A 21,923-nucleotide genomic window follows, 5' to 3' on the forward strand; every position below is an offset into this window, starting at 1 on the left:
CTCCTGCCTCCACCTCCCGAGTGCCGGGATAGCAGGTGTGTGTCATCATGGCTGGCTGCAGAGGCTGGGGTTTCAATGACTTACCACCCTGCCTCTCAAGACTGTGGGACACGTCTTCCCAGGAACCGGGGATGAGAGGGGGTGGGAGGCTGGGGAGAGAGCAGCAGCAGGCAACGGCAGAAGCAGTGAAAATAAACAGGATAGCTCAGGGAGAGACTGAAGACAACTTCAGTGTTTAGAAGCGGACAAAGGGCAGGGTTCGGAAAGATGAAAAGAGCAGCCAGGGGCAGCTAGGGAGAGAAAACAAGACCCCATACAGAAGAGAGAGGCCAGCTGTGTCTACACTGGCAGGGTGCTCAGCATCCAGCCATCCAGGAAGAGCGGCAAGATGGGGCAGAGGAGGTATCGCAGCTGGGTGTGCTGAGGATGAGATGTAGCAAAAACTCAAATGCTATTTCAAGTTGCTTTCTTATGGGACCAATTAGAGCAGGACTCCTGCATTTTAGGAATACAAGCTATAGAACATGTCATAAGAAGAGGCAAGAAATTATAATTCATTTTAAGTTATTTTGATACTTATTAAACTTACTGGAACAAGATGTTTTTAAGATGCGCTATTAGTCAGTGTTGCTAATGGCATGACACTAAGGACTGGGTGAGTTAAGGGGAATGTGGGTGTCATGTGCCTCATGGTTGGGGGGGGGGCGGTTTCAAGGTGCAGTGACTGAGCCTGGTGATGTCCTCCTTGCTGGCACGGTCCTGGAGTGGCACAGAGAAGTTAAGCAGCATGCAAGAGTCTCACAGCTGTCGAGCGGAGTTCATTGAGCCTGAGTTGTGAACGCCCACCCTTTGGCTGCAGAACGCGTGCCAGTCTGCAGAAAACCAAGCCATCCCGCCCTGGCAAGCCTGGACTCTGCGTCCGGCAGCGGCGGTGCGCACAGCTGAGGCGAGTCTGGCCTTGCGGCAGACGTCGCTTCTCTCCGGGGTGTAAAGCAATAAGGGCACCGCGGGGGCTGGTCGCGACCCCCGACCGGGGAATCCCACAGAGAGGAGAAGGGACTCCAGGCTCACGCTCTGCCGCAGGGGGGCGCCCCTGGCCGGCCGCTGCTAGGCGATCGGTCCCCGCCACAGGGCGCGTCGCCTGCAAGAAGATGTCGCTGTCCGGCGGGGAGCGCCCTGCGGGGCCGGGGACCCGCCTGTCCTGGCTGCTGTGCTGCAGCGCCCTGCTGTCCCCGGCCGCCGGCTACGTGATCGTGAGCTCCGTGTCCTGGGCTGTCACCAACGAGGTAGACGAGGAGCTGGACAGCGCGTCCACGGAGGAGGCACTGCCCGCGCTACTGGAGGACTCGGGCAGCATCTGGCAGCAGAGCTTCCCGGCCTCGGCGCACAAGGAGGACACGCACCTGCGGCCTCGGGGCTCTGCCCGCGCCAGGCCCGCACCGGCCCCGCGTGGAATGTTCTCCTACCGGCGGGAGAGCGGCTCATCCGCAGCATCCCCCAGCCCCAGGGTGCGTGCAGGCACCGCCCGCTCCCTGGTCCACGCCAGCTCCTGGGGCTGTCTGGCCACTGCATCCACCCACGAAAAGGTAAGCGAGATGTCGGGACGCGGGGGTGGTGCGTGTGTCGGCGTGGTCCGTCAGTTCTGGGGCGAGCCCAGGGCACAGGGCGACTCGGATTTCACAGGTGCATAGACTGTAGATGCCTTGTGAATAACGGAACCCGGCTGTGCAGGAGTCGGTTCATCTGGCCAAGTGCACGTGAGTGGGGAGGAAGGCGACCCTGGGGAACAGTCTGGCTAGTGACTGAATCTCTGTCTTAAGATGGCCAAAGAGATGGTCGAATAATCAGCGTCACACGGAGACCTGGAAAGCAGACAGGATCGCCTTTGGAATCACAAATGAGGAGCATTCAGTCCCCGCGGGCTCTTAGCACTGTCCTGCAGGCAGACTCCCGCACCACCTCCCACACCAAGTGGGCGTGGGAGAAAAGCACCATCCACGCACTGGTAGAAATTTACACTTAAAAAAAAATGGAACTCGAATTTTTTGAGAAAGACGACTTAGGCAAAGCGCAACTGCTCTGGAGGGAGCTGTTTCAGCCACAATTTCTCTTTCAGTCCCCAAAGCTTTATTCACACGTTAACCCGGAATAGCATGGAGAGGCCCTGAAGCGGCATATTCCATAAGAATAGCCTCCAGAAAGCTTCTAGTCCTGTCTAAAAGACAGAGATCTGATCCGAGCTCCTAAGTAATCTGTGCACGGAAGGACTAGCATCCTTCCGTTACATATCACACTATGTGGGAGTCGAGTTCTTGCCTCAATTCTGGGTCTCACTACCCCCGGCTTAGCCAAAGCACCCTATTTTCCCCATATATAAAATTAAGTAATTCTATAGGCAGAGCTTGAAAGTTCTTTTTTGTTTTCTTAAAAATTATCTAATGACAATTTTATCCTAATAATGCCCGTGATCATGTCCTCTTTCTACGTTAGAATCCCAGCCAGTTCTGTATTCCCAGTGTCCGAACAGTTTTTACACTTCTAACACATACCTTAATATGAAGTTTAAATATGAAGCTAATCATGGTTAAAAAACAAAAACAAAACAAAGCAAACAAACAAGCAAACAAACAAAAACCCTAGTGCCTAAAGTTTGGGAAATGTCTCAGCAATAGACTGCTTGAGGATCTGAGTTATCCAACCTCCAGAACCCATGTTTTGTTTTTGTTTTTTGTTTTTGTTTGTTTTTTTGTTTTGCTTTGCATTGTTTTTGTTTTGAGCCAAACATGATGGCATGAATTTGTAACCCCAGTGCTGAGAAGGTTGAGACAGGTGGGTCTTTAGGGCTTGCTGGCAAGCTAGCCTGTCCTACTTGGGGAGTTCCAGGCCATCGAGAGACCCTGTCTAAAAAACATAACAGTAATGGACCCTGAGGAATGACACCAGGAAACCAGGAGGTTGTCACCTGACCGCCCGCCATGTGTACACACTATGCATGAGCAATACACACACAGGCACACTAGAATGCATGAATATGCAGACACACACACACACACACACACACACACACAAAACAAAACAAAGAAAAGAAATCTGATGCCCGTCAGGCTTGGTGGTCCACCCCTGTAGTTCCAAGTACCAAGGCTAAGGCAAGAGAATTGCGAGTTCAAAGCCAGCTCTGGCTACATATCCAGATCCTGCCTCACAAAAACATAAACAACCAAAGAAGAAAAGGCATCTAGCGTCCTTGTATTGAAGATATTTTGATCTTCAACAGCCCTATGTTAGCTTCCATAGGCCTTCCCCTTCCAATACTGACTTTTAATCCAAACTCAGTCAATTCAGAAAACATTTGCATGAATTGCTGAGCAGTTCACGACAGGCTGAAAATAGAATCTGTGGATGATGTAATATTGCCATTTGGAGAATTCGTTAATCTTTCATGTTTCTAAATGATTTAAACCCTTCCTTTCACTATCCCGTGCACTGTGTCAGGTGCTTGGGAAACAATGACAGCCTCACGGCGGGGGGAGGGGGGGCTCTTTGTAAGAGACAAAGCAGGTGCGGCAGAGTTTGGGGAATGCTAAGACTGAAATGCTTTTGTTTCTGCTTAAAGTCACACAGACATGACATGGGACCCCACCCCCACCCCCCATCTACTAGATGAGCACGGGCAAAGATCAGTAGATCATGATTCTGTGACTTCCGTTTAGGCTAAAAGGGTATCTAACCCATCAACTTCCCATCGCTTGTTCAGTTATATGCCGAAAGGTCACTGATCACGATATAAAACACCACTAATAAACAAAGAACTGTTGCCCTAGCTGAAACAGCATAGATTATTCTTGGCATCCAAAGACCAAAGAGTTCATTAAAGTGAATTAAAGTCTATCCCCAAAGTGTGGAAAGAATGGAGGAGATGATGAAGGCAGCAAGTATTTAAGAGGAGCTTGTGGGAAAGGCCTAGCGCTCTCTTCTTCCTCCTCACAGGCCTCAGTGTCCCTACCCGCCAGTAAAATGAGTGCACGTGCTGTGTGAAGACAGCCCCCAGGCGGAATGCTCTTACCTCCCCAGAGAAACTCTGAAACCATCACGGAGTGAGATGCATCTACGGGACCACCCCGCCTTAGTATACCCGTCAAATCCACCGGTCCAAACAAGGCCCCCAGTGCTGCATCTCCTGCCCAGTCATACAAAGTTTGCCCCCGCCTCCCCCAGCTTGTGTGACCCGTAGCTCTGCCGCCAAAACACCTTTTTGTTGTTATCATTGCATTTGTTAGATCCAAGGGTTGCCCTTTGGGGGCTGCCTGGCCATCAGCGATGGCCCCCTCCACAACAGCACGGGGACTCCTTTCTTCTACATGACAGCCAAGGACCCTGTGGTAGCTGACCTGGTGAAGAACCCCATAGCCTCCTTGATGCTGCCAGAATCGGAAGGAGAATTTTGCAGGTAGAGGGGTAGGGGGAAGGGGAGAGGGAGGGGGAGGGTTTGTTCTTACAGGTTTGGGCAGAAGTGGAAGGTGGGTTGTGCATGGTCACAGATGTGGATTGACATTTTTACTCTCAGAATTCTACTGTAGACCAGGCAGTGTGATCTGGAGCAAGCTACCTAAATTTATTCATCTATAAAATGGGAGGGTCCTTGGACTTGGACTTTCACTGGGGTCACGTGTCCAGTGAGCCTGTTACAAAGTGAAATTTTTGTCAGTTGAAATGTGTGTGCTACACTTAACCTACTGAGTCTATCCTCAACCTCCTGCCCAACCTATCCCCACCTTAACTTTTCTCAGAACACTGGCCTTGACCTGCAGGTAGACCAAATCATCTAACACAAAGCCTATTTTATAATAAAATCTTGACAATGTACTTTATTGACTACCGTACTCAAAGGAAAGGGAGAGGCTTTTTCTGTAGCCATAGCCTAAGAAAAAGAATAAAAATCACAACGCAAAGTTTGCTGAATATATATATCACTTTAAAACCAACATAAAGATGAAAATTCATAAGCTGAACCATCAGAAGTTGATATTCATAATCATTTCTACCCTACAGAGTGTTGATGAGCCTTGGAAATAGATGCAAGGTGCCTTCTGTGAGACCATTTTTCTTTCTTTCTTTCTTTCTTTCTTTCTTTCTTTCTTTCTTTCTTCCTTCCTTCCTTTCTTTCTTTTTTTTGAGATATGGTCCTGTGTAGCCTATGTTGGCCTTGAACCTATTCCATAGCCAAGGATGCATACACCACATTTGGTTAATGCCCTGCTGGGGATTGAACCCAGGGCCTTATGGATGCTAGACGATCACTCTACCAACCAAGCACCGTTCCCGGCCCTAGGTGCCTCATCTGACACCGGGGGGGCCATGGCAACTCTAGTACTATAAAGGAAGAGTGGGTTGGGAGTTGAAAGGAGAGCCAGTAGTCTATCTCTCGGGCATGTACAGGCTGGAGAGTATTGCTTTTTCAATTCATTTATAGCCCCACTCTCACCAAGGAATGTGTGTAATACAAAGCCAGCATCCTTTAATACACTTTCTCAAAAGCTCTCTAGAAGAAAAGCCTTCTAAAGACATTTAAGCAAAAATAGAGTACCCATTCAGATATCATCGTCTAACTACAAAGCCCCAAATCATTTGCTGCCAGGGAGACACTTTGCTGAACTCCTGTGGAGGTCTCCTCCCCACCCCAAAGATTAACAATCGTCACAGGGTGGCCTGGAGGGGAGGGCAGAATGACCCCTGGCATCTACCATCCCATCTGCAAATACAGAGGCGATTGAGAGCATTCATCCCACTCCCGAGCTCTATTCTCTATGCACAGCATAGAAAACAACCAACCATCCTGTTTCTTCTCGTGGAAAGTAATTAGAGCAATAATGGAGTATCAAATGCAGCCTGGGAAAGGCCTTGCCAACCCCACTCCCATCATCTATCCCCAGCAACTAGAGACTCAAACCACAGGACTCCCTGGTTCCCCCACCAGGCTATGGCCAGCCAGGGAAACAACACTCCTTTGTCATGGAATAGTCCCCCTATTCTCAGTCAACAAGTTCACTGCTGCTAGAGACATGATCCCAGGAGAATTTCCTAAACATACTGTTTCCCACAACTCCAGGGTCCTAAAAACAGCCATGCTGAACGTGTAGATCCCAGAACCCAGAGCTCACCTGCTCTTGAAGAAAAGCCACAGAATTCAGTTCCAGGGGCAATTTGCAGTTGCACTTGGCTGCACAAGGTTTGCCTACCTGCAGGCCTCAGGCAGACACGTGCGAGGGCTGAAAACTGAAGTGATGAGAGAGCAATCTCCATTGAGGCTGGGGGAGGGGCATGTCTCAGAGTGCCTTAATCCAGCCACTTGCCTTTGGCTGCACAATCTTAGGGTGTGTGTGTGTGTGTGTGTGTGTGTGTGTGTGTGTGTGTGTGGTGACTCCTTTGTGCAAGGCCACACAGAGAAATTGCAAACATTTGCATACCATGCTGAGTAAGAAATGAGACAGCATCTGGCCAGAAGTGATGCTTCCGGGGTCAAAGGCATACCTGTATCCCTAATCTATGGACAGAAAAAACCACACCCACTGGTACCCTGTGTCTAGAACCTTCTCATGGAACTGTTTCCCAAAACTGCCAATCCCTAGCACTCCTTAAACTTCTGAAGTATTGAAACATGTTATAAATTAAGCTTGCCTTAGAAAGAATCAGACTTCCAAGCAAGTGTTCTGAAGTGAGGCTATATCTTCCAGTGAATGACTTGGGCCCAGATGTGAGGTTCACAATCAGCACTGCACCTGACGTTACTCCTGAAATCTAGAACGTTAGTAACATTAAGTACAAGGGCTGAATAAGTCAAAGCCTGCATCAAAAGACAGACGGGTACCGGAGCCCCCAAATAAGTAAGCATGGCGCTTCCGGTGGCCATCCCACTAGAGAGAGGCATCTGATAGAAGCAGCTACCAGAACTGCATCCCAGACAAGCACCTTGCTAGAGCTTAGAAAGACCAACCAGCTGACTCCTGCCTGTTCCCAGGGCCTGGAGGTACCACTGGTGAGACCACACGGTCAAGTGCTGAGCAGCAATTCTGACGCCTGGGGCGGGGATTCGGAAGCCTCCTGTTCTCACAGTGGTGACGTCAGTCAAGGTGCCCCTCCCCCAGCCTCTATGGAGATTGCTCTCTCATCACTTCAGTTTTCAGCCCTCGCACGTGTCTGCCTGCAGGTAGGCAAACCTTGTGCAGCCAAGTGCAACTGCAAATTGCCCCTGGAACTGAATTCTGTGGCTTTTCTTCAAGAGCAGGTGAGCTCTGGGTTCTGGGATCTACACGTACACCTTGTGCTAAACCTTTAGCAGAGGGTTTAGCCCTCTGCTAAAATCCTTCACAAAGAAAATTAACAGAAGCCTCCCAGGCCCTGCCTGTACGATTGGGCATTCGTTCCTTTTCAGAACAGATCACTATGCCCGATGCTTCTCTTTGCCAACTCTCTTAATATTTTATTTATATCCAGTTTTATCAAATTAAAAGTCTGACCTGAAGGCTCATTGTGATCAAAGCTGGCATTGGCATAAGTACTTTGGCAGGTAGCTAAGAAACACTTTCCACTTAGCAGCCCCCACAGCATGTCACTCAAAACAGTATTCCAGTCCATTAGCTGCCTGTGTATTAAAAGGTTTGAGGCAGGGACTGGAGGGATGGCTCAGCAGTTAATAGTCCCTACTGCTCCTGCAGAAGACCTGAGTTTGGTTCCTAGCACCCATGGTGGGCAGTTCACAGTCATTTGTTACTCCAGCTTCAGGGGATCCAGCACCCTCTTCTGGCCTCCATGGGAACCTGTGTACATTGACATATATTCACGCTAATAAGTAAAAATAAATCTTTTTGTAAAGGTTAAATCCAAGTAGAAATGGGTGAAGGAAACTGAGGCTCCAGAGCTCCAGAGTCTCCGGGTTCCAGAGTCTCAGAAAATGCAACCATGAGGGAAATGCTGCTCCTGTAATTTCTTTAATTAAGGAAAGAAAAGCTGGTGTCTTGGGAATGGTGAAAAAAATGCATACTTCTTCCTAAGAGACAGATTTTAGAGGACCAGAAAAAGTCTTGTTTTTGTTAGAGTTATTGTTCTATTTGCATGTATGTGTGTGTGAGTGTGTGCACATATGTGTGTGCACATGCCTAACCACGTACAGGCCAGAAGAGGGTGACAGATCCCTCAGAGCTAGAGTCTGTTTATCACCTGGGTGCTGGCATCCAGACTCCAGTCTGCACGAGTGTGCGATCATTCTTAACTGCCAAGCTGTCTCTCAAATCCCGGTAAGGAGTTTTTAAATGAATTTGTAAAATGAGCCTGCACTGTGCCACCTCATCTAGTCAGAGATCTTACCAAAACTTTTTATTGCACTCTATTGTTTAATGTCATAGTAAAGTTACTAAGGTTAGTTGGGTGAAATTGTCCTGGCCAGGGCATGTTGATTTGAGTGCCTTTACCCTGCCCTCAAAAGTGACATTCAGGGCTTGAGAGATGGTTAAGAGTGTAGGCTGTTTTTGCAGAGGACCCAGGATCAATTCTCAGCACCCACATGGCGGTTCACAATTGCATGTAACTCCAGTTCTGGGGAGTCACATGACCTCTACTGACCTCCTTAGGCACTGCGTGCATGTGGTACACATACATATATGCAGGCAAAAACACTCACACATCAAAGTAAATAAACATATTTAAAGTGATTCACTACTAGAAAAGTACTAGACTGGTCATTCTGATGCATCCATGTAGCCAGGAAAAGTTGCTGCTGGGATAGAGTTAAATATTCTGCCTATTCAGACTTCCCTTGGCATCTTGGAGAATGTGGGGGTTGAATCTGAGGGCCTGTGGATCTGTGGTTGAATTCACCTTGCAGCAGTGAATCCTGGGTGAGAACAGCCTCCTAGGATGTTATGTGTTATACAGCAGGACTGCCCGTCTGTGAGGTCTTCATCCATAGATGTAATCAACTACAGAAAAAAAATGTGTCTGTAGTGAACAAAAATGACATTTTTTAGCTGTGACCTCCCCCCCCAAAACAGTGCAATACAGCAATTCTTTGTATAGTATTTACATCAATTAGATATTATAAGGAACCCGAGCTGATTTAAACTATGTGTGTGGAGGAGGGTGGGTTGACATGCAAATATTATTACTACTGAAATACCTGTAGGGGTCAGCAAGACAGCTTCACAGATAAGGATGTCTGTGGCTAAGGCTGATGACCTAAGGTTGATTCCTGGGAGTCATATGGCATGGAGTGTGAATTGACACCCCAAGGTGTCCTCTTACATTCACACATGTGCTATGGCATGCACATACATGTGCCCCCCCACACACACACACACAACATGAATAAAGTATACTATAATGCTTCTACTTTATAGAGGGCCTTAGGCTCTGTCTTAGGGTTTCTGTTGCTGTGAAGAGACACCATGACCACAGCAAGTTTCATAAAAGAAAACATTTACTTAGGGCTGGCTTACAGTTTCAGAGGTTTAGTCCATTATCTGCTGGCGGTATGCAGGCAGACATGGTGCTAGAGAAGGAGCTGAGAGTTCTACATCTTGATCCACAGGCAGCAGAAGCAACTGTGTGCCACACTGGGCATAGCTTGGGCATAGGAGACCTCAAAGTCCACCCCCCCAGTGACATACTTCCTCCAACAAGACCACACCTACTCCAACAAAGCCACACCTCCTAATGTAGGGGGCCATTTTCTTTCAAACCATCACAGACACCTGCAGATTTTAACATCCAAGGATCATCCCGAACGCAAGTCCTCAGGGATCCCAAGGGATAACTGTGTGTACATTCCACAAAGATTGTATATTATGAAGTACAACTCCCAAAACTTAAGAGTGCCTTTCAATTACTTAAAGGGCAGAGAAAAAAAGAGACTTATTAATGACAGCCTATTCTTCCCTTAGCCCAAGGGCCAGACCTCTTATAGGGTCCGAGGGCTTATAGTCTGAAGGTGCTCCAGGGTGAGTCTGAGGCCTCTGGAAGATGGAGACATTTCTGAGTCTCAAATGCATTTCCAGTGCTTCCAAGAAAAGCCTGTGAATAACTGTAATTTGGCCCATACAATGACTCATGTCCCTTAGATCATGATTAAAATGATCAAAATTAAAATGAAAGTCCGACAAAAAGAAAAAAATAGTGCCAGGCCATAGTGGCACACACCTTTAATCTCAGCACTCAGGAGGCAGAAGCAGGCAGATCTCTACAAGTGTGAGGCCAGCCTGGTCTACAATGTGAGTTCCACGACAACCAGAGCTACGCAGTGAAACCCTGCCTCAAACAAAACAAACTAAAACAAAACAAAAAGGAGAAAGAGTGTGTGAGCTCCCATACATGTAGAATCTAAGGGAGTTGAGTTCTCAGAAGCAAAAATCAGACTGTACTTGCAGGAACCAGGAAAGACAGGAATGCGGTGCTGGACATTGTGAGGACCGCCAGTCCTATGGTACACAGGTTCGGGGCTCTATTGCTCAGCATGGCTCAGCATGCATAGGCTACCAAGTTGATTGTGGAAATCATTACAGGATGGCCACACGTCAGCATACAGTGAGTCATGGCATTGCATGCCTTCAATGAATTCGCTCTGAATTCGACCATTAAACGTTTTCAACGAAAAGGACACAGCCTGAGAAGCAGCAAAGGAGGAGGCCGTTCTGCTCATCAGCCACCACAGCCTCCAAATTTGCCTTTATTAATAATCATTAGTTTATTTCAAGTGTTTTATTTAATTAGCCTGTTTACTTTGGGCTGCTGTGGTTTCTTCATTTAATTAATTAAATGAATTAGGGCTGGGAATCTATTTCCCAGCCCAGGTTAAGACGGCAAATTGAAAAAGACTCCATCTTAAAAGAGACCTTGGCAACTAGCTAACCTTCTTCATTTCCTCTCCGGTCAATACATATATGCATATATGCACGGGCAGGTGCCCAGCCCCTGAGGGAATTTACACACAGACACTAGACTTGGCTGTGTAAAAATTTAATCGGTTATAACTGACAGAAGCAAAAATTCTGTTGTAGCCTCCTCCTTCTGTAGTAGGCCTACTTGAACCACACATTTGGCACTGTATCCTTTAATGAGCAGGATAGCAAACCCTCTCGACCAGGGAGGGCCGTTCCATTGATTCATATTCTGCTCAATAGTAATGGGTCAGTTTTCACTTTGATGATTGTGCTATCCATGGAACCCAAAGAGTTATCAAATGCTTTTCCTGAAGTCAGAACAAACTGAAGGGTGACTTTGGATAAATGCCAGGTGAACTTGATTTGATGATCATAAACGAGGTTTCGGAAGCATTTCCCCTCTTCCGCAAAAGGCTTTTGGTAAAAAGGTGTCACAGATGCTGCCAGGGCTCAGAGACCCCTCCGTCCTTACTGAGCAGAAACAACTGAGTTAGTATGTCTGAGTTTAATGATTTCTTTGTGAAATGTGGAAAAAAAAGGTTGAAGAAATGACAATGACCAATGGCCACTGCAGTCCCTTCATCATTTAACTGCGTGTGTGTGTGTGTGTGTGTGTGTGTTTATACATGTACGTGTATAAACCCTCCCTGTGGATGCAGAGAACAAAGGAGGATCCTGGGAGCCTTGGGAGTCTCTCTCATCTCTCTCCACATTTTTTGTTGTTGTTATTCCCAGAATCTACCTATCACTGCCTGCCAATCCTGGGATTGCAGATATGGGTGGGGTTGGCCATGCTTTGTTCACGTAGATGCCCATTAACTGTTTGTATAAGAATAAAATGTGTAGCAAGGTGGGTAATACACTCCTGTAATCCCAGCTCTTGGGAGGCTGAGGCAGGAGGATTCCCACAGGCTGAAGGCCTGCTTGAGCTAAATTTCGAACACCAGATGAGTCAGGGCTACATAGCAAGACCCTGTCCCAGGAAACAAAAGCAAACAGAAGACTAAATGTGAATAGTTGATGTGAGCTGAGGCTCAGCCTGATACCAAAGGCAGTTCTGGGCCTGACTCCTTGGGACAGCTTTGGAAGGTACCCTGTTCATTCAGCAGCTCCCAGGATGACCTTCATCAAGGGGACGCATTGTAAGAATCTGCTGGCAGCAACTTGTTTGGCAATGGCTGTGATGAATCTCTGTCTGGAAAACTGCATCCACCAGAGACGTGACATGCGTTTCAAAGCATAAGGCCCAGCCCTAATCAGACTCGGGAACTGAATCCAATTTCTCTTCCCTAGTTCTTGTTCATGCCTCTTCAAAGCAATCGATAAATCCTCTAAGTAAGACATGGCCCTATGTGCAGAGCCATGTCTCTCTCTCTCTCTCTCTCTCTCTCTCTCTCTCTCTCTCTCTCTCTCTCTCTCACACACACACACACACACACACACACACACACACACACACACACACACACACTTTGCCTGAACATTCATGTATTCCTGGAGCGAAACCAATCTCAGTAGCTTTCAAAAGATCATGCGGGGATTCCGAAAAGCGAAAGCGTGATGAGCAGGTGTCCAGGATTCTCTCCCACCTTCTGCTCATTTCTGCAGGCGTATCTCTTAGCAAATGACGGCCACTTCGCTCTCTCTGTGAAGTTCAGTCCCTGGGGTTCCAGCTAGTCATTAATTCACCCGTGTTTCTGTCCCTCTGTCCTTACACTACCCTTTCTGTCTTCCGACAACTTCTCCCCATCTGGTTTGCCAATGTTGTTGGGAGAATCTCCATCTTAAACAGGAAGGACTTCAGTGAGACAAGGTGGGAACACCATAAATGCAGACTCTTCAAAAAAGGCTTTAGCACTGGGAAGGTGGATGAAAATGTTTTATCAAAGGGCTCCAAGCCCCACACAATTATTCATCTATTTCTGTCCCTGTGGGCTTATATATTCTGCACATTTAATTTACTTACTTATTCTGAACATTATATGAATGGAAACATACAGTATGTGGTATTTTGTGGCTGGCTTTTTAAAAACCTACCTTTCTGTTTTCAAGGTCCATGGTTTTACAGCATGTATCAATAATCCATTCCTTTTAGTGGCTAAATAGTATTCCAGTGTTTGACTTATCATGTTTATCAGTTTCTATCCATCTCTGGGTGGTCTGATGGACATTTGTCCCCATGCTGCAGTTACCAGGAATCATGAATGTTGCCGTGGGCATCCATGTCCAGTTTCTGGGCAGACATACACGTCAAGTCTCTTTGGTATGTGCCTAGGAGTAGAATCGCTAGATCACATGCTACTTCCACGGTTAACTCCTTGAGGACCTGCCAGGCTTTATTTCCCTGAGTGGTCGTGCCGTTCTCTATTCCCACCCACAACATTTGAGGGTTCTGGTCCCCCATATCCTTCCCACACTGGTTATTGTCTGTCTTTTCTGTTCAGTCTGTGCAGTTGTGGGAGTGACATCACACAGTGGTTTTGATTTGCAGCTCCCTGAGGGCTGGTGGTATTAAGTACTCTTTTGTGGGTTAACTGGCCATTTGTACTCTTCTTGGGAAAACCATCATTCAAATCCTTTACCCATTCTTTAAAAATGGGTTATTTATTATTTTATTGTTGAATTCCTTCATATTGTCTAGATATGATCCCTCTCAAACATATGATTTGTAAGTATATTTTTCTCCTCTGTGTCCAACTTTCTTCAATCATTGAGAGAAACATAAACTTGCTAAATATTCAGTATTAACATACTGACTGTATGTATTCTTGATCAGTGTCGATGTCCTCTCTTTGGTGCTAAGGTTTAAGCACAAATTTGCGCATGCTAGTGCTCTGTTACTACACCATATCCCTAGCACTAAGGAATTTTTCCCCTCTTTTTATAAAGTCTATTTTAGTGTGGTGTGTGTGTGTGTGTGTGTGTGTGTGTGTGTGTGTGTGTGCGTATGTGTAGGCCAGAGGCCTGTTGGACTGGAATTCAGTTATCCCCCATCAGCCTCCTAAGTGACTGACGTTACGGATATGTACCACCGCAATGCTGCTTCCCTTTGCTACTGTAGATGGGGCCTTTCCCATCAAATTAGCTAAACTAATATTCCCAAGATAACATGGGAGAGTAAATTACCTAGGGTGTAGAAATGGTAATAAAATGTCTGAGTGAGAAAATAGACTTTGGCTGGTGATGTGTAAGTCCCTAGTCACAATCCCCATCATGCCTGCGTGTATACACACACACACACACACACACACACACACACACACACACCTACAAAAACCAGATTTTAATTAATCAGATTCAAAAGATTTTGTGAGGGAAAAGTCTTACTCCAATAATATAAAAACAGGGTGAGATAATAAAACTGAATTAAACCTTAATTGGATTTGTAATCAGCTAAACACCTATTAAGTATATTATGTACAAAGCAACATATTAAATATTATAATTATTAAATATTATAATTGAAGCAAGATCTTTTTCCTTCAAATGATAGTTATTGAGCACTTACTGTATGCTTGACATGCATGAGTAAGATTTAACAACACTGGCTGTTCCCTGACTGCTTGTCACCGATGAGTTGATTTAATATAGCAGGCTCTGACACACGCCTGTGTGTCTGGAGCCTCCTGGGACTTAAATCCATGCCTCTCCGCAACAAGGCGAATGAGCAGCCCTCAGATTCAGACATGATGCCGCAAAGCATAGGACTTTGGAATGCCAAGTGGTTTGAAATAAGCAGTCTCAGATCCACGGACTCAGACTGGGTACAGCTCCATGGTAGAGCACTGGCTTGGAATGCACAAAGTCCTTGAAGTGTCAGGAGACAGAGGCACCATCACTGGTATAATAATAATAATAATAATAATAATAATAATAATAATAATAATAAAAGACAGGGACTAAAACGGCCTCTTTCCTTTAAGATAGCAGTCAACTTCTTTTTCAATGTATGTGATGCTCATCTCTAAGCAAGGTGAATAGCAGGATTTGTAGTTGAATGAGCAGTTCGGAAGATCCCCATTAGAAGATGCCCATGCCACGCACCTGTTAGAACAGGGACAACTCTGGTGTACAGCGATGCAGAATAAGGTAAAGCATAAAGCCCTCCTGAAGGCTCCATGGGTCTAAGTGTGCCTTCTCAGGGTGCTGTTCTGAGAGGTGGTAAGGAGCCACAGGGGATCTGAAGTAGCCAGGACTCTGCAGTCAGATCTCCCCTGCCCAGGACAGGTTTGAGAGTGTTGGCAGAATGGGCGAGAGCTAGAAGGTATCTCAGGAGTGCTGTCATGATGGTGTCCAATCAGGGTCTGTCCTGGCTCCAGGCAGCCAGGCAGGTAGGGAACCACGAATCAGTGATTCTGGGGATGAAGCATCAGCGTGGCCCTGAAAGTGGGCTTGGAGTTCCCCAGCTGCAATCCGACTGCCCAGTTCGGACTAGCTCTAGGAACAGGATTGAGACCAACCCTGACCCCATCGGTGTTGCTTCTGGAACTATCTCACTGGACCACCGCAGAAACTGAGCTGAGGGCAGCAGTTACTTGTCCACTCATAGATGTCCATTTCTGGTTCCAGCACTCTCTGAAGATAGGCGTCTTCAAGGAGCAGCCAGGGAGCCCTGGAGCACACTTAGATCTAAGAATGATTGCTATAGATGAAAGGGCTCCTGATTGGCGGTTGATTGATCTGTACGCTAAATCTTCCAGTTGATATCGGCCCACCTTTAAGTACCTCAATTTGTCTGATTCTCAACTTCCTTTACCCAAAAATAGGAGTAACGGTGGCTGTAAGGCTGCCACGGGGATGAACCGTCTCAGTGTGTGGCCCCTTGCTCGGTGCTAACAAATGGTAGCGATTGTCGTTAACAGCTGTTGCCTCCCTGCAGGATGGAGGATGGCAGAAGCAGAGAGAAATGAGTTGATAGAGCCCCGTTGTCTCTGCATAACTTCTAAGTATCGCATGACATCGGTGATATATGAAGTGTTCTAAGCAAGTGACATAAAAACTGATGCAGTCCTTACGAGATGCCCATGACAGAGGTGCTACGGTCAGTTTCAACAAAAGGAAACTGAGGCATTACAAGTGTAAGGAACTTGCATAGGGATCCACCTACCAAACTGTAATGGGGCTGGGGTTCAAACCCAGATGGGCCAACACTTCCATCTACCCGTCATCCCTGTACCTACCCTCTTCACATAGCACATCTTGGTTTCCTTGCCAGTGGCTGTGATAAAATCCCCGGAGAAAAGCGACAGGAGAGAGAAAGGGTTTGTTTGACCCACAACCCCAGGTTTCAGTCCATCACTGTGGGAGGTCAAGGCGGCGGGGACTTGGAGCTGTCACATCCCATCTACACTCAAGGGCAGAGAATGTCGTTTCTGTATCATTTCCACCCCATGACTTGCACTAAAGTCGAGGTAATTCACGAGGCTTATTGTAAATACACCCATGGCGATACAGGCCAGCAGACTATCCCAACATCGGCCTGGAGATGGTTGGTACTCTCTCATTCTCCCTCTCTCCTACCACCCCAAACAACTCCATATATGTACCAGTAACTTCTAAATTTTTATTCCTAGCCAATACCTCACATCTGAGCTCTAGACCCTGAATCCATCGGCTTCCTGGACACTTTGAGGACATCTTGAACTCAGTCTCCTCTTAGGTCCCCAAGGCCCTTTTCTGCCGTGGTACCCACTCACTCTCGTATTCTGAGAAGTCCCCTGTAATGCCCTTAGCGGCTTCTCCCTTTTATAGCAGGCAGCAGGATAGCCCTACTCACCTGGAACTGCTCTCTGTTTCTCTGCACCAAGTTCCCATTGTCATTCTTATCCTTTTTACGGGCTCTGGACGGGTCTCTCTGGATCCCAGACTGACCCCTTTTAAGCCCTTTCTCCATCCTGAAGTCAGAGGATGGTTTGAAAACGCCCATATCATCATTCTCCCACCCTGCTTAAAATTGCTCAATGCGCTCTCATTCAGGATAAAATTTGAAACTCTTGGGCAGAAGAGCTAACTCAGAGCTCAAGAGTACATACTGGTCTTGTTCTTCTAGAGGACCTGAGTTCACATCAGGTGACTGAGGGATCAGATGCCTCTGGCCTCCAAGGGCACCTACACTCACATGTACATACCCACACACAAACATACTCATGTACACATAATTTAAAATAATAAAAATAAATCTTTTAAAAATATCAAACTCTTTACTATGCCCTTCAAAGCCTAAAACGGTCCACATGTGTAGCCTGACATCAGCCTTCCCTTTGCCTTTTCTTGGTCTCTGTGACAATGTCTTATCCCTTCAGTAGCTGTAACAAAAGACCATAAACAGAGTAGCCTACATAATACCGCAGATATTCACCATAGACCAGTGGCTCATAAACCGTTATTTACCATGGATTGAATTAGCTTGTATATCATGAGTATTTACTTCTCACAGCTCTGGAGTCAAAGAAGTTCAAGGTCAAGGCATATTCCATAGCTTCCTGGTTCACAGATGCCAACTTCTCTCCGTGTCCATGGGTGGCAGAACTGCTGGAGGTCTCTGTCATGGCAGGGGACACTTCTTTCTTACTGCCCTTCCTGTCCCCACCTCATCTCATTTGAATTGATTTCCCAGGATTCGGCTGTCCTTGGCCCCCAGAACACAAGCAGGATCCCTGTCATCTAGAAAGTAAACCACTATTAATTGTGTAGCGAGCTGGCCAGACTTTCCTGCTGGGCTGCGAGCTTCAGGAGGCCCAGAGCTGCATCCTTCTGCCTCTCCCTGGTCAGCAGAACTAGCACAGACAGAGCCTTTAGCAGAAAGTGGGATCCGGTAATTATTGGTTGAATGTGTGGAATTTGGGGAGATGGGCATTGAGAAACGGTGGACTCATTTTCTGTTGTTAGTGAACTGTTGTGAGTTCTGTTGGGGCTTTAAATAGTATGTTTATGCTAATCTAGAGTGCAGAGGTCTATGGTGAGTCTTACAAGGCTAAAACCAAGGAGGCCGTGGGGTCGCTTCCTTCTGAAGGCTCCAAGAGAGAATTCACTTCCCCACTTTTCTCAGAACAGAGAGTATCCACAGTCCTTGGCGTGGAGCCTCACGCTTTCATCACTGTAGCCCTGGCTTTGGTCATCCCTGATGCTACTGCCCACTTTAAACTCTGCCCCCTGCCCTGAAGATTGGTCTGATTACATTTTATCTATGGGCTAATACAAGGTCATCATTCCCTCTCAAGATGTATAACCTAATCACATCCGTGGAATAAGATGAAGCAGGACATTCTGGGGATTGGGATATGGACAGCTCTGGGGGAGCTGTGAATTTAACCTGTCTCAGAAGGATGTGCTAGTTTAAACGAACTTGCAAACGAGGACAGAAACATGGTAATTCATTCTAATGTATGCAGTGCCTCCCTTTGGTATTTTGGGGGTGTCACGATTGTACCTACTTATAGTTAAAATGTTTTAAAATATAGAGCTGGGAATATTGGACTAGAGAAATAGCTCAGTAGTTAGAGTGCTTGCCACGTAAGCAAGAGGACCATTTTGGATCCCCAGAACTCATAGCTGGGTAGTCGTGGCAGCTTACCCCTATTTCCAGCTTCCGAAGGAGGAAACAGGCAATCTCTCAAGCAAGCTGTCTAGAGAAACTAGCCATATCAGTGATCTCTGAGTCTGGATGATAGACCCTGCCTCAAACAGAAGAAAGGTGGAGATGGATCCAGGAGACTCCTGACACCTGCCCCTGGGCCTCCACATACATGTGCTCACATGTGCACGGACCAAAGTGCACACACAGGCACACTTATCTCTTCCACACATATTGTGAGAACGAAACGGGCAGAGGGAAATGCAAGACTAAAAACTCAGATCATCCTCAATGGCAAGAGCAGACATTTACTGGTCTGAGAGGGGAGCCTCAAGGTCCTGTGGCACAGCATCCAAGGATTCAGGGGAGCGTGCAGTCCAGAGTCTGAGGGCAATTTTTGTAAGTGGGGGTAGAGAGTAGGGAGGGCATGGCTTCAACTGCCTAGAAACTGTGGGGTGGGAACTAAATCAAACTGCTTGTTTTTGCAACCTCCAGGCTTCTGGGTGTGTGGTGGGGGTGAGTTATTCATTGGGAATTCCATGAGCTTGACTTCCTAGAACCATACGCCTGTTTTAGGGCCCTGCATTTAGATGGAATTTTCCTTCACAAATGAAATGTGTGTGTGTGTGTGTGTGTGTGTGTGTGTGTGTGTGTGTGTGTGTGTGTGTTTCTAGTACATATAGTATCCAGTTGGTTGGTGAAGGTAAATCTTGCCATATTCCAATCGTATTAGATTGAGAGAGATCTGAAAACGCAGCAGCAAGCCGTTACGAAGGGAAGCATGGAGAAGCTTCACTCAGAGAGTAACTGGCCACTCACAGTGGAATGGTCTTCCCTTCCCTTCCACCCAGGAGAGGCTCTTCTTCCGGGTTTAGCTGTCTGGCCCTGTTGTGGGTCTGTGTGGCTGGCCAGTGTCTATTGAATCCTAAGACTTGACAAAGAGTGAGAGAAGTTTCTAGCCCCAGATGAATAAGGAAATGTATTTGAACCACTCCAATTTCATCCTCAGAGACTCAGAGAGTTCACAGGTAGGACCTTCAAATGGAGGTGTGGAAACCAGTGCAAGAGCCTGAGGATAAATGGACAGATCTTCAGAGTTGAAAAATCCAGAGACTGGAAGGGGTCTGTGGACTACCCAAGTGACTTCAAGAGTGACTCCTTGTCAGACTGTTGAGAAATGACCACCCACAGGGGAGGACGTCAACTCAAAAGTCCAGCCTTCCTTCGAGAGCTTCCCTATGATACTCTGGGAAACCATTACAGGTTTCCATGTTAGTCAGCTTCCTGGAGCTCTGGTATTTTGTAAATCAGCCTTTTTAAAGAGAAAAAATCTCATTTTCAAAAAGTTTTATTAATATGTATTAATTATATGTAATAATGGATTTCATTATTACATTTATGCATGTCCATAATATATTTCTATCACATTCCCCCCACCCCCCACATTATTCTCCCATGTCCCCTGCCCACTTGTGCTAATCACCTTCCCCTTTCCAGCTAGATCCTCCTTCCACTTACGAGAGCGTGGGGGAGGGGTTATTTACAGAAGCATGGGCAGCTTACTAGTGGCTATACCCCTGAAGAATATGTCTCGGCCTCTGTTGTGTGACCCTGTTTCTGAGGAAATGTGAACAAATGTCTATTCACCCCACACAGGGACCTGACAACAGACCGAAGTACAGATACCACTGAAGTCCAATTGGTTACTCACAGGAGTTCGTTTGAAGGATTTCTTACAGGCACAGAAATGACTCAAAGACAACCACATCATCAAAAGCCCACCGCAGCATGGGTGATGGCTCATGGCATCTGGAAACGTGTGGTGCACTGCACAGCTTACAGGCAGCCCGACAGTTTGGAGTGTGTCTTTTCCAGGCAGCTCAGTTAGCCTGAGCCTGTTCCAGGAAGCTTGGCTAGTCTGCACCTCTTCTAGGCAGCTGGGCTTGTCTGAGAGTCTCTCTTTCTCAGTACTTCATGCTTATGTAAGCTTGGAGTAGGAGGGGCCTAACGTGCCTGGTCAGTTTTAGGGACTTCCTGAACCTTTTACTTGCTCATCCTTAACAAAGCTCCCTGTACTTACTGAGCCTTAAAGGACATCCCTGTAGGAGGAAATAGCTACACGGCAGCTTTCCCCAGCAGCCGTTAACTGTCTATGGATCTATGTTACCTCAGGGAGGGCTGGGCTTCCAGCTCAAGTTGGCCTCACACTTGTAGGATTCCTATACATGACCAATTGCCTCTGTTTCCCTATGGCAAGAAGGCACATCACAGTGGAGGTTCATGGGAGCTAACTTGTTCACCTCATGGCCAGGAAGCAAAAGAGAATCAAGAAAGGGTCCAGCTCCCCTAATCCCTTAAGGACCTCTCATCAAACCCTGTCTCTCAAAATGTGTTACCATTTCCCGGTAGTGCCACCCTGGGACCAAGCCTTTAGCACATGAACTTTGGGAGATGATTGATATCCAAATGACAGGGGTTTAAAGAGGTATTAGCCAGAGTCTGCATGAACACACATTTGTGGAGGAAATGGACAAAAAAAAAAAAATGACCTGGGAAAACAATGTGGGTAGATTCATATTTGTTTGTGTGTCTTACACTGAATTTCACAAACGATGTGGAATTGTAGCTGGATGAACAAGCAGCTGAATATCCAAAAGATGTTTATAACAGGACAGGGATTAATCTAAATTCAAAGTATGATGTTTCTGTGTCCTTGACCACTGGACCACCTGAAAAATAGTGGCACCCAGGAAGTCAAACGATCCTGGGGATGAACTAACGAGAGGCTTGATACAGGGAATCCTATTGGGACATAGAAAAGTTGTCAAGAAAAAAGGGATGTGTTTCCAGTATGGTTTACCTTCCACCTCTGAAGTCATGCTGAATTTTTTTATTTAAATTTTTTTTCATTTTACATACCAAACCTGGTTCCCCCTCCCTTCCCTTCTCCCACTCCCCACATCTGCCCCCATCCCACCCACATCCCTTCCTCACAGAGGGTAATGCCTCCATTGGGTAGTCAACACAGGCTGGCATACCAAGTTAGGGTAGAACCAAGCCCCTCCCCGCTGCTTCACAGCTGAGTAAGGCATTGCACCATAGGGAATGGGTTCTAAAAAGACAGTTCCTGTACCTGGGATAAGTCCTGATCTCATTGCCAGGGGACCCACAAACACATCAAGCCACACAACTGTCACCCACATTCAGAGCGCCTAGTTCGGTCCCATGCAGGCTCCCCAGCTGTCAGAACAGAGTCCATGAGCTCCCACTAACTTTGCTCAGCTATCTCTGTGGTTTTTTCCATCATCATCTTGAAACACCGCCCCCCTCCTATAATCCCTCCTCCCTCTCTTTGGCTGAACTCCAGGAGCTTGGCCAAGTCTTGGCTGTGGGTCTCTGCACATGCATCCATCAATCACTGG

The 21,923-nt window shown here is 46.8% G+C and overlaps 1 protein-coding gene across 1 annotated transcript in view; it reads left to right on the plus strand.

Annotated features, from left to right (window-relative positions):
- The first annotated feature begins 1,151 nt into the window (after positions 1–1,151).
- The window catches only part of Creg2 (cellular repressor of E1A stimulated genes 2), a 38,365-nt gene continuing 17,593 nt past the window's right edge, over positions 1,152–21,923 (plus strand). Inside the window, exons 1-2 of the mRNA XM_059244061.1 lie at positions 1,152–1,586; positions 4,278–4,447. Of these exons, the coding sequence (XP_059100044.1) occupies positions 1,152–1,586; positions 4,278–4,447 (605 nt within the window). The remainder of the gene's footprint in view (positions 1,587–4,277; positions 4,448–21,923) is intronic.

Source organism: Peromyscus eremicus, chromosome 16_21, assembly GCF_949786415.1.
Source record: "Peromyscus eremicus chromosome 16_21, PerEre_H2_v1, whole genome shotgun sequence".
Lineage (NCBI taxonomy): Eukaryota > Metazoa > Chordata > Mammalia > Rodentia > Cricetidae > Peromyscus > Peromyscus eremicus.